Source organism: Panthera pardus, unplaced genomic scaffold (assembly GCF_024362965.1).
Source record: "Panthera pardus isolate Hobbes unplaced genomic scaffold, ASM2436296v1 HiC_scaffold_13, whole genome shotgun sequence".
Classification (NCBI taxonomy): domain Eukaryota; kingdom Metazoa; phylum Chordata; class Mammalia; order Carnivora; family Felidae; genus Panthera; species Panthera pardus.
In genome coordinates, this window is record NW_026526688.1 from 193,195,769 (window position 1) to 193,209,215 (window position 13,447).

General features: G+C 37.7%; 1 protein-coding gene across 2 annotated transcripts in view; it reads left to right on the forward strand.

The window, feature by feature from the left end:
* The window catches only part of FBXL5 (F-box and leucine rich repeat protein 5), a 48,129-nt gene extending 38,090 nt beyond the window's left edge, over positions 1-10,039 (forward strand). For both annotated transcript variants that reach the window (XM_053901675.1, XM_019453671.2), the window contains exons 10-11: positions 2,053-2,201; positions 9,239-10,039. In XM_053901675.1, coding sequence (XP_053757650.1) covers positions 2,053-2,201; positions 9,239-9,315 — 226 coding nt within the window. In that variant the 3' untranslated portion in view covers positions 9,316-10,039. The remainder of the gene's footprint in view (positions 1-2,052; positions 2,202-9,238) is intronic.
* The last annotated feature ends 3,408 nt before the right edge of the window (positions 10,040-13,447 follow it).

Here is a 13,447-nt window from a genome sequence, read left to right on the forward strand (position 1 = left end):
GCCATCCTATCTTTAGCCATATGGATCTATTTTCTCTTCCTCCAAGGCACCATATTTCTTACATTTAGATATTTGTATTTGCTTTCTCTGTCTGTAACATACATTTATTGGCCAATTTCTGTTTTTTTCTATCACAGTTTAAATGTCCCTTCTTAAAGGAAACCTTTTTGGGTCCCTCTCCTTCCCCCATCAGTGCCCTTCTGTGTGTTCCTGGGAGACCGTACATCATATGGTATTATAATTGCATATTTATTTTTGACTTGTTTGATTTCCCATTAAGCTCAATGAGAGCCTCTCTTGACATCTTTTTTTTAAAATATTTTTTTAAATTACATTTTATTTATTTTTGATAGAGACAGAGCACAAGTGGGGGAGGGACAGAGAGAGAGGGAGACACAGAATCCGAAGTAGGCTCCAGGCTCCGAGCTCCAAGCTGTCAGAACAGAGCCGGACGTGGGGCTCGAACTCACAAACCGCGAGATCATGACCTGAGCCGAAGTCGGATGCTCAACCGACTGAGCCAGCCAGGCGCCCCTTGGCATCTCTTTTAAGATAGACTGTTTCAGTTTTCAGAACTTTATATTGTACAGAAAATTAATGTTCTCAGTTTTGTTCCTGATATTTTTTTAGCTCTGCCATTGTCATTTGAGCTCACTTCTCATTTTATCCTATTTATATTAATGTTTTTATTCTAGGATATGCCATTAGGGTTTCATTTTTACTGACATGTAATTCACTTACCATTAAATTCATTCTTTTAAAGTGTACAAATCAGTGGTTTTAGTAGATTTACAAGGTTGGCAAGCATCAGCACTAATTCAGAAACATTTTCTTCATACCATAGGGAAATTATATACTGTTTAACAGTTATTCCCCTTTGCCCCCAGCCCCTAGCAACCTCCAATCTACTTTGTCTCTATGCCTATTCTGCCTGTTTTGGATAGTTCATGTAAATAGATGCATACAGGGGCACCTGGGTGGCTCAGTTGAGCATCCGACTCTTGATTTCTGCTCAGGTCATGATCTCATGGTTTGTGGGTTAGAGCCCCATGTAGGGCTCTGCACTGACAGCGCTGAGCCTGCTTGCAGTTCTTTCTCACCTTCACTCTCTGCTCCTCCCTGGCTCATGCTCTCTCTCTGTCTGTCTCTCTCAAAAGATAATAAACATTAAAAAAATCGATTCAGGGTGCCTGGGTGTCTCAGTCAGTTGGGCGTCTGACTTTGGCTCAGGTTATGCTCTCACAGTTCGTGGGTTCAAGCAACCACATCAGGCTCTGTGCTGACAGCTCAGAGCCTGGAGCCTGCTTCGGATTCTGTGTCTCTATCTCTCTGTCCCTCCCCTGACCGTGCTGTGTCTCCGTCTCTCAAAAATAAATAAACATGAAAAAAAATGTTTTTAAGTAATAAAAAAATAGATTCATATGCTATGTGGCCTTTTGTGTCTGGCCTTTTTCACTTAGCATGATGTTTTCCGGGTTCATCCATTTGGTAGCATGTGTCAGTAGTTTATGGCTATATAATGTCTGTTTATCCATTCATTTTAATTAATTAAAATTTGGGTTGCTTCCACTTATTGGCTATTATGAATGATGCTGCTGTGAACATTTCTTTGCAAGTTACCGTGTGAACATATGTTTTCAGTTGTCTTGGGCATATGCCTAGGAGAAGTGTTGGGTCGTATGCTCTCTAACTCTGAGGAACTGCCAAAACTAGTCCGTAATTTTCTTGATAATTTTCACTTAGTCTGTAGGAGAATGAAGATTATAGTTCCAAGATTTAGTACTTCTTTCTAAGAATTGAGTTACTGTTAAGTTCTTCTAAAGAAAAATTTCATAGACTTGTTTATTGAATGTCTTGAGGAAAAGTGTAAGAAGTTTTTCTCAGGTAAATTACTGCTGCCTAAGTAGGAGGTTAGTTACCGTGTTTTATAGAAATTCTTGAATTTTGTCCTTATCAAATTGGAAGATCTGTTAATAGTGGTCCAGTAGGCCATAGGAATATATAATTTTCATAGATTAATATATTCTAATTGTTGGATTGTTTCTCTTACAGGGTTTTGACTCTGGGAGGAGGGCTGCCTTATTTGGAGCACCTTAATCTCTCTGGTTGTCTTACTGTAACTGGTGCAGGCTTGCAGGATTTGGTCTCAGCATGTCCTTCTCTAAACGATGAATACTTTTACTACTGTGACAACATTAACGGTAATGCCTTTTAATAATGAGATAATTTTGAAGGAATAGATTTAAAAAACTTTAGCAGTTCTGATAATTCTTAGGGTTTGTATTTAATTTTCTAGATTTGTAATTACCAAACTGTTTTACTTTCAGTGGTAGTCCTTTACATTTGATAAAATTAAAAAATCACATGTTTTCATTAATTAGCTCCTATAAAGGTAAGTTTTTCTTGCAGATGGGTATTTCAAATATCTGTCATGCCAGATTTTTGGACTATGTAGCAGTTTAATACATTCTTAAATGGTAAGTTGTAGAAATACTAAAATTCTTATAAAATTTTGGGAAACTCTTCTAGTGATGTAGCACTCATTAACAATTTAGATGTATTGATGTTCTAGATACACTGTTTCTTAGGGATGATCACTCAGTTTTCTTGTGGGACAACTTTAAAAAATGCAGTTGGAAAAGGAGGACTTTGGTAATGGGAACCTCTTGGGGATCCTGGCTCTGGTTCCAAATCAATCTCATGGAAGTTTGAGGTGGGGTTGCCATGTGATATCGAAGAGGCTGAGTTGCTTTAGACATGACTAAAATTCCTATAGTGTTATGGAGATTGATTCCCGAACCTACTTTTAACAGTCATTAGATAAACACCTATTTTGATTGTTTTGTTTTTTTTCTTAAACCTATCCCTACCTTGTGAGCTTGTTGAGTATGTTTTTTCAAGGTATTCGATGCCCTTTTGGGCTTTTGATAGTCACTAGGAGAGACTGAAGTTTCTAGAAACATATAAAAAGCTTCTCAGTTATTAGTAAGCAAATCACCCCCTGTATTTATAACTGGAAAAATATTTGTATAGTTCAGATTCTGCTGTGAACCTTTTTACACCATAAACTGTTCCTTGAAAGCCTGTGTCATCTTACGATGACAGGAATATCAGCTGAGTTTCTCTCAGGGAGAACAATTGACAGGAGCCAGGAAGACTGGAGGAATGGTCTCTTTAATGACATACTTGTAGGCAGAGAAGTTAGCAAATTGCTATTTCTGGGAGATTAGATTTTCCTTAAATACATATAAAGAGACAGGAGACTGAAGCTCTTTTATTTGTGGAATCACATTGGTCACGCAAGAGATGACTTCCCTTGTTCTTGAAGCAGCAACACTAAATAGGAGCATTTCTTTGCCTTCAGTGTATAATCCAGGAATGGTGAGAATGAATGTCGTTTAGTTGCAGCCTCTAAGTGTACAACAAGTAAGTTTGATTGCTTCCATGAACAATTTGCTGCTTTTGTAGATGGCAGTGAATTTGAGATGGGAGATTTTTTTTTTAATGCACGGCTGTCATTGTACATGCAGTGTTGTACTTCCCAAGGTTTATAGGACATATTATGAAAAGTAACCAGTAAGCAGTTATTTTTATAAGAAAACATTCTCATCTTTGTCTTGCACTTGAATTGTCCACAATTGATTTTAGCATAGGTTATGTTTGTGGGAATAAATGTCACAATTGAATTTGCTAGATTTGTTTTGGGGTATATAGATGTTACAGGGTGGGGGAGATTGGATTTCAGTTCATTTTTATGATCTGCCTGCTTGTTTTGCATGTAAAATTTTTAAACTTCTTGAAATAATTTAGGTGATGGGGTAAAGTTAAATACTTAAAGTCTTTTGCATTTTGTTAGGATGTTAGAATTTATTTCATCTTAACTGGTTTTGAATATATAAATATTAAAGTGTTCCAAAGGAGCTGCTACATTCCTCTTGTTGAATATGATTTTTTTTTTTTTGATAAATGAGTGGTAATTTTCAATAAGTGAATTTTAATGAAGATATCTGACTTTGAAAGATTTGAAAGGAAACTGATAGTGTTTGTATTATCCAATATTAAGTCTCCCTTTACAGCTTCTTAAAACATAATTCGAGGGAAATGGAGATCCTTTAAATTTTATAGGATGACTTATCATATTAACTTGTGTTCCGGAGTTCTAGCCAGTTGCTCCTAAAGTAATCTTCTGATAGAATTTTTTCCTTAAAAGGACTTATGGACAACCTAGAAAGTGTTAGAATAAAAGTTGCATTGTATCCAGTTTTACAAGATGACACCATTGATCCAGCCTCTTTTGCTACGACTCAGTTTGCAAAGTAAATATGTACTGACCACTTATGGGGTCCCCTTTTTATTATTATTTTTAATTTTTCAGAAAGTAGTTAATATGTTTTATATATGGTCTTAGAATAATAGGGGGCATGTTTAGGTAACAGACTATTTTAAGTATTTGAGTAACATTTAAAAACGTATTTGTCAAAAGAAAGCGTACATAGTTAGCTACCAGCTCACTAACTAAAAGAAGTAAATACTGATAAACGATACTCATTAACTAAATAATGAGTGATAAGTAAAGCAGATGACCTAAGCACTGGCAGAAATTTTGGAGAAGATAAGTTAGTACCAGATATCCAAATAATACCTACTGCGAGCAAGACGCTGTACTAAGCACTGGTTAAAAAATGCCATTTTTATTCTTCTGAATGATTCCTCATGACATTTACATTTGTTATTTGATAACGTTAAGATTTAAATATAAAAGAAGGCTTCTTCATAACGTTTAAGAAATTCTCTGTCATTTAACAAGTATTAAATGGAATCGCATAGTTTTGGAGCTCTGAAGAACACTTGGACAATGATAGCAAATAAACTTTTTGTACTTATCTGCATTTCCATGTCTGTATAATTTATGAATTAAGGTAGATTAGCTCATAGTTCTGGAGGTGACACAGTCTCAGATGATTTGCTTTCTTATGTTTCTAATTTAAGTTAAAGAGGAATTAAAGGTAAGTGAAGGTAAGTGCAGATATACAGCATAAATGATATACTTAAAATCCAGGAAAAACAAATTAGTAATAAAAATTTGGGGAAATAACTGTAGTTAACAGTCTAGCTCTTTTTATCTAATATTTTAAAAATGCTTTCTTGTAAAATTTATTTTTTACCATGCATTTAAAAATTTAATAATGCCAATTTTATTTTCCTTGTTTCTTTATTATTCCTTTATGTAATTTAGCCTTTGTATATTATAACCATTTGAGTTTTCTGTTCTATATCAACATAGACATTTGCTGGTGATGAGTCAAATATTTAAAGGGAAACTGCCTTTGAGTTGTCAGTGTTTATGGAAGTGCAGCTGGCTGCTTGAGGTACTTGGCAAAATAATGTAGGAGGTATCTTAGTTATATTTCTTTCTAATGCTGCCTCACTTTTTCTGCTGTCCATTTATTCCCTTTTCAAACAGTCTTGTGATGCTTAAGAGTCTCACTGTTAACTTTGGTTATGGTTTTCATGCTTTGGAAACTGCTCTTCTTTTCTGTTTACTACAATATGAGACTAACCAAAGTTAAAAACAGTGGTTATCTTTACTTTTGCTTTGCCCTAGGCCTTTAAATAGAATAAAATCTCCTCATGGTTGACATCACTTTCATGATTATTAGGATTAGACACCTGGTCTGTAACCTTAAGACGGGATTGTAGTTTTGAGATAGTATTGCAATTATTGTTTAAGTACCCACCACCTTCTCTAGATCGATCAATGCTTTGCTTTGCTTTCTTTCTTTCTTTCTTTCTTTCTTTCTTTCTTTCTTTCTTTCTTTCTTTTTCTTTCTTTCTCTTTCTTTCTCCTTTCTTTCTTTCTTTCTTTCTTTCTTCCTTCCTTTCTCTTTCTTCTTTCTTTTTCTTCTTTCTTTCTTTCTTTCTTTCTTTCTTTCTTTCTTTCTTTCTTTCTTTCTCCTTTCCTTCCTTTCTTCTTTGTTTCTTTCTTTCTTTCTTTCTTTCTTTCTTTCTTTCTTTCTTTCTTTCTTTTCTTCCTCCCTCCCTCCTTTCTTTATTCCTCCCTCCCTTCCTCTCTTTCTCTCTTTCTTTCTTCAAGCAGACATGAGTTTGGGAGGGACACAGGGAGAGGGACAGCCCAAGCAGGCTCTGAGCTGCTGGTACAAACCATCAGATCATGACCTGTGCTGAAACCCAGGAGTCAGATGCCCCACTGATTGAGGCACCCACACGCTGCAGATTCTACTTTTTGATTTGAAAACACTTACATATTAATTCTGTCTCTTCACTCTGTATACTTAGAATCCCATTGAAACTCAGATATTCTAGTGCATATTTGAAGGAGTGGGGAATTTGTTTTGTGATGTTAATACGGAGATGCTGACAGATAAGCAGGGTTGGGTTACTTTCAACCTAATATGGGACACACATTTTTCTTCCCCTGTTATCTCTAGTACCATCCTTTAGACTTTTGAGAGCACAGAGTGACCCAGGTAGACCTGAAGCTGCTGAGCCTGTTTTTTTGGAGAGGATGGTGACCAGCTGTTTAGTATTTGGAAAGATAGGAATCTCTAGAAGAGCTTCCTTGATCCTATTGGCCCCTTGGCAGCTAGCTCCCTTTTATTATTCCCTGCCTTAGAACTGTGCTTCACTTGCTTTCATCCAACACTTCCGATTTTCCCCAGGCCATTGTTGAAATCAGCATAAAGTTTCTTCCTTACCTTTCTGTCCTTTTAAAAAATAGGAATATGGACATTTTAAAGTATTTTAGGGAGTTTTAGTTGGAAAGTTGTCTTAAAATCTCCAAGTCTCTTTCCTCTTATTTCTCCCTTTTAAAGACTCTAGAGTAGAATTACATACTGAGAAATACATTTTTGCAGAATCCACCAGTTTAAGCGTTTCATCCTAGGACTGCATGTCAGGCAGGGCCATGGTAGTGAGGCGGGAGATTGGCTCTTGATCGGGAGTAGGTGATTGGCAAGCAGAGCAGGAACGAGTGTTTTACGGGGTGAGGAAAGACTTGCTAGGAAAAGGTGGCACGGGGAAAAGCTGCAAATCTGTTCAGAAGGAAAACTTGGTCAAAGGTTGTGGGAGAAGAGTTTCTAATACATATCTGATAATATGTTCTAGGACGTTTTGGTTTTGGTTAAGATGGCTAACCTGGAGTCTTGTTTTCAGGGAAAATAATAACAAAATGCTGCTTTGTGAATTTTAAATATTTGACACACTGAACTTTTAATTTTTTAAAATAGAACAGATTTTAATTTTGATTAAATAAAAAATGGGCTTGTAATTCAATTTTAGATTTGAAATAATTTTAAACTTTGTTAGGAAAAATTTTAAACATATAAACATGGAATAATACGATGAAGCCTCATGTGTTACTGACTTTGGCAGTTATAAACGTGTGACCGATCTTCTGCCGTATTAGCATTGCCCGCTCCCGTACCCGTGCCCCACATTGCAGGCATCACCTCTGTTTTAAAATTAAACATAAGTATTTGAAAATAAATGAAGTCCTAACCCATTGCAGGCCCACATATGCTGGTAAAGTTCATTAGTTTCTTTTCTTAAAGATGCGTTATTTCCATATTGAAATCCATAAACATTATACTTCATTGTTTGTATATCGAAAGAAGTGTGCCCTTGGTATTTTGTGTATGCCATTTTGGGACTACAAGGAAAAGTTAAATTCTGGGAAATAAGTGTTTTGTGTGTTTAGATGCAAGTAGTCTTTTTCTTATGTTGATGTTAACATAAATGCCTTCTTTTGCAGTGGATTACTACTCTATTATTTCATCTGTTTCTTTGATGTTTCTTTAAAGTTTATTTATTTATTTTGAGAGAGAAAGGGAGAGAGTGTGCACGCAAGTGGGCAAAGGGCAGGGAGAGAGAGAATCCCAAGCAGGCTCCACACTGCCACTGCAGAGCCTGATGCAGGGCTCGAACCCACGAAACACGAGATCATGACCTGAGCCGAAGTCAGATGCTTAACCGACTGAGCCAGCCTGGCGCCATTTATTTACTTTTGAGAGAGAGAGAGCGAGAGAGTGTGTGCACATGTTTGAGCAGGGGAGGGGTTGGAGAAAGAGAGCAAAGAGAGAAAGAAAATCCCAAGCAGGCTCTGGACTTTAGTGTAGAGCCAGACATGGGGCTTGAACTCACGAACTGTGACCTGAAATCAAGAACCTGAGCCGAAATCGAGAGTTGGATGCTTAACCAGCTGAGCCACACAGGTGCCCTGCATTGCTACTTTAAAAAACAAAACAAAGCTTATTTGAAATATGTTTCTGAGTTGAACTGGATGTCAATCCCGAATACTGTGATTTTTCAATTATCCATTTGACATAGTGTATAAAATCACACAGTGTATGATCTGTACATGTCACAAATAACAAATGCAAGTATTTTGGTTTTGTTCGTGGTACAGACCTACTGAAAGGCTTTGGTATAGTTAAAACATCCTTTTGCACATTTGCCTGCCTTTATGAAAACTATGATTCATTCAAAGAACTTAACTTTTGTGTATGTGCCATGATATCTCTGCTTTGATATTTCTCACTCTGGGCTGTGTTCCCTAATGGATCTTTTATCTAGTGTTTGGGTAGCGTAATGTGACTGCAATAAAATGTCAGTTACTCCACAGTGTTTTATTTTTCTTTCTAATTGAGTCACAGGTTTTATTATGTCTTAGATATGTTTATTTAACTAATCATTGATTATATACTTAATTCTGGAAGATAATTTCACATAACTCTCACCATTTGTTTTGCTACAGATGTTAAATAAAAATAAGGAGAACGTGTTCAGTCTGTCTATATAGTTTATTTAAGTTTTGGATATAATGTTTACTGTAATTGCTGAATAGTGGATTCTTTAGCTGATGTATTACGGATGGGGCTGTTTTTGTCTTAACTATATTTCTAGGAAGGATGTTGACAGTTTAAGAAATCTGTTGTTAAGTTACCCTACAACATTACTTCTGTGGGTTATCTTTTTGTCTTAGGTTTTTATTTTGTAAGATTGTTGCCAAAACAATTATTTCTTTCCTTTCTTTCCTATAGATTTTGGACCAGTTAAAGTAGAACTGCTGTTGGCTATTTTTGTGTCTAATTTTTTATACAATCATTGGGACATTTTATTTCTATGTTATACATGGATTGCTAGTAAAAGTCAGATGTCTTAGCTCTTTCACGTGATCTCTAAGAAATTCCTCCTTTCACACTTTTCTGTTTTTATACAGGTCCTCATGCTGATACCGCCAGCGGATGCCAGAATTTGCAGTGTGGTTTTCGAGCCTGCTGCCGCTCTGGCGAATGACCCTTGACTCCTGATCTTTGTCTACTTCATTTAGCTGAGCAGGCTTCCTTTCATGCACTTTACTTATAGCACATTTCTTGTGTTAACCATCCCTTTTTGAGTGTGACTTGTTTTGGCCCCATGTCTTACAGCCTCAGAAATCTTAACTTACCAGTGAATTGTACAGTGTTGTTTCTCTTGCAATCATATTTTTGTTTTAGAAAGGGATTAGATCTTTTCATAAGGGTGAGAACAGTTTTATTGGTTTTCTTTTAAATGGAATGCTTTGAAAAGAATGTCACTAATGCCATGCCATTTGAAGTATTTTTTAGATTAATTTGAGTTTTAAAGTCAATGGGGGTTGTTGGTTCTCTTTATATATAAACACTGTACCAAGCTTTGCAGATCCTTTCAAACATACATTTCTGAAGTTTTGTTTTCAAAGATAGCACATTTTGAAAACCAGTCTTTTTTTCCCCATGTTGCCTTTATTTGAACAATTCTCAGAGGGCCAATTCAAACATACCCATATATAAGGTTCCTTAAGATAATAGAATAAATTGGCTTCTTGGTGTTAGCTCAGTGAGCTAGCAAAGCACCAATGTATTTGTATTTGCTTTCTTCAGATACTCCTGGTTCCTACCACTGTCCCTAAATTGTCAAATTTGGAAGGGATTTTTAAAAATTCCACAATCCTTTGAAGAAATGTATCAATAAAATTTACTTTGAGGACTTTACCAAATAATTTTTTGGTGTTTTGATTTTATTAGAAATCTCAATTCACATTTACATTAGTGTAAAATAAGATTAAATATTTTGTTTTGAGCTCCCATGAAGTCATGATCCTGGCAGTTTTAGACAGATACCTAATTTTGTTTAGCTGAATGGTCTTTTTTGAAATTATTTGTGCAGTAGCCAGAATTTGTGTATGTCTATCTCCATTGCTGTGTGAAAAGACAGTGGGAGTGGGAACCTATCATTCAGAAAAACACATATTGATTCAGTTTTTTTAAAAATGTTTATTTTTTTTATTTTTATTTTTTAACATTGATTTTATTTTTGAGACAGAGAGAGACAGAGCATGAATGGGGGAGGGTCAGAGAGAGGGAGACACAGAATCTGAAACAGGCTCCAGGCTCTGGGCTGTCAGCACAGAGCCCGACGCGGGGCTTGAACTCACGGACCGCGAGATCATGACCTGAGCCGAAGTCGGCCGCTTAACCGACTGAGCCACCCAGGCGCCCCAAAATGTTTATTTTTGAGAGAGAAAGAGTGCTTGAGCAAGCATGAGCAGGGGAGGGGCCAAGAGGAGGGGGTGGGATGGACAGAGGATCCCAAGCGAGCTCTGTGCTGACAGCAGAGAGCCCTATGTGGGGCTTGAACTAATGAACTGTGAGATCATGACCTGAGCTGAGGTTGGACGCTTAACTGACTGAGTTCCCCAGGCGCCCCTGAATCAGTTTTCTGTAATGTGCTGTATAATGTTGTGTCCAAAAAAGAACAGTCGGCAGCATGCCATCCATCTGCTGTTGGAAATACGTGCAAGTCTGTGGAAGAGGAAGCAGTCTTGCAGTCTTGTTACTTGTGGTCCCAGGCGTTCTTTTGTTTGTTTTATTGAGGGACAGGAGGACTAGGAAAGATACAAACTACGGCAGACAGATTTCAATTCAGGCGAAGAGAAGACTATTTTAGACAGCTGTCTAAAGACGAAGGAAGAATCATTTGATGAGAAATCCACCCATTCTTTTAAGTCTCACTATCATTTGAATTAAACATGGCAGGGGAGACCCACCTCTTGGGGCGTGGCTATGATAATGACTCCGAAGTTTCCCCTCTTGTCAGGGTTCTCTCCTTGTGTCACAGTTGACACTTGCAAAATGTTTCTTGCATGTGGGAAAAGACAGCTGTGTAAGCAGACCATCTTACTTGTTTGAGCTTGTACCTCTTAGGTGGTTCCGTGGCACCTGGTCACCTCCTTTAAAGGTCTGGCCTAAGCACAAAGAAGTGACTTCTTGATTCCCTTAGCTTGAAAGGAAATCTGAGCTTAGCACTTACAGGATCTGAAGTTTTATTTTGTAAGGTTGATTCTCTTGTAGTTACTGTATTTTTATTTCCTTAAGTGTTTAATAAACCTGATTTGAGCAGTTCCCATCAGGGACCATTTCAGTAAAACAAACTACGAGAATTCTTCTGGAGTGAGTCCATCCAACCCCAACTGCATCTCGTCTGTATTTACATGAATCGTAAGTAAAATTACTCATCTGGACTCCTGGCCCTGAGTAATCAAGTGATGAGTAAAGTTTATCCTCCATGTAACCACAGAACAGTATACTATTTGGGGAGGAGAAATTTTGATAACACTTACGGGGAAAAAATCATGATTCATTGTTGCAGAACTTGACTTAAATGTTCTCCTTTTCAGTTAATTAATTTGAGCGGCTAATTTCCTCAGGGGTACCAGGTAATTGAGGTGTCTCCCTTTGTCCTGTGCTTCTTGATATTAGCAAACCATTAAATAGGCCTTGGCAGTCTTGGGCTAAATGGACTTCGGTGTGTCAGCACGTTGTTATATGGAGACTCACTGTTTTCCTACTCTACCTCTCCTTTAGTTGCATGAGGAGATAGACAACATAAGTTATATCTAATTTTTATACATTAACTTCAGGGGATACTTATTTAGTATTTGATGAAACACTATATATACTTGTTTTACATTTACCTTGGGTTTTGTAATTGATTTCACGAATTATTGGGACTGTTCATTCTTAGAATAAAATACAAGTTAATGTAAAATGCCTTGGGGTGCCTGACATCAGGTGCTCAGTCAGTGCTGGGTGGTGTTCTAAGTACCTATACTTACATATACTGACTTGTTTAAACAGTGCGACGAAGTAAGTCATGTGATCATTTTGATCTTATGGGGAAAATAAGTAGCAGAGAGGTTAACTTGTCCGTGGATTACCCTGGTAATGACTGTTAGGGGTCAGTCTTTGAACTCTCCCTTAAGAGTTCATAGTTGAGTTATCAGGGGCCTGTAAATACATAATTGTGATATAATTTGATAGAGGAAGGCATAAGGGAGTAAAGCAAAAGGTGAAAGTTTTTCCTTAATTGGTCCCTCTTTATTTTTATTTTTATTTTTTTTTAAGTGATTCCAGCTAATCACTGGTTCTCAACTGGAGGCAGTTGATCCCACAGAGGACATTACACAACATCTGGAAACATGTTTGGTTGTCACATCTTGGCAGAATTGGCAGGAAGGGATGCAGCTGGCATCTAGTGGGGAGGGCTCAGGGGTGCTGCTAAACATCCTCTGATGCACAGGTCCGCCCTCCGCAGCCACACACTACTTGGCCCAGAATGTCAGTAGTGCTTCTGCTGAGAAATCCTGCTTTATGTATTTCTGTTTTGTGTACATCTTTCCATGTTAGCACATACATTTAATACCTTTAAAAATTTTTTTTAAATGTTTTTAATTTTTGTTAAAAATTTTTTAAAGTTTATTTAGTTTTAGAGCGAGAGTGCATGTGCACAAGCTGGGGAGGGACAGAGAGAGGGAGACAGAACCCGAAGCAGTCTGCAGGCTCTGAGCTGTCAGCGCAGACCCCACATGGGGCTCGAACTCCCAGAATGCGAGATCCCGACCTGAGCCAAAGTCAGATAGCCGAAGTCAGGTGCTCAACCAACTGAGCCACCCCGTTGCCCCTTAATGTTTATTTTTGAGAGAGAGAGAGTGCAAGCAGGGCCGGGGCAGAGAGAGAGGGAGACCAAGGATCTGAAGCGCACTCTGTGCTGACAGCAGAGAGCCTGATGCAGAGCTTCAACTCGTGAACTGGGAGATCATGACCTGAGCCGAAGTCTGATGCTTCACAGACTAAGCCACCCAGGCACCCCTACCTTTAATCCTTTTAATGGCTTACTATAGTAGTGTCTGTGTCTGTCTTAGTCTGTTTGGGTTGTTATAACAGTGGTGGGTGGCTTAAACAACATTTATTTCTCATATATCTGGAGGCTGGGAAGTCCAGGCTTAGTTAAGGTGCTGGCAGATCTGGTTTCTGGTAAGGGCTGTTTTTCTGGTGTGCAGACCGCCCTCTTCTCATTGTATCCACACATGGTCTAAAGAAAGGAAGCAGACTCTCTCCTCTCTCATGAT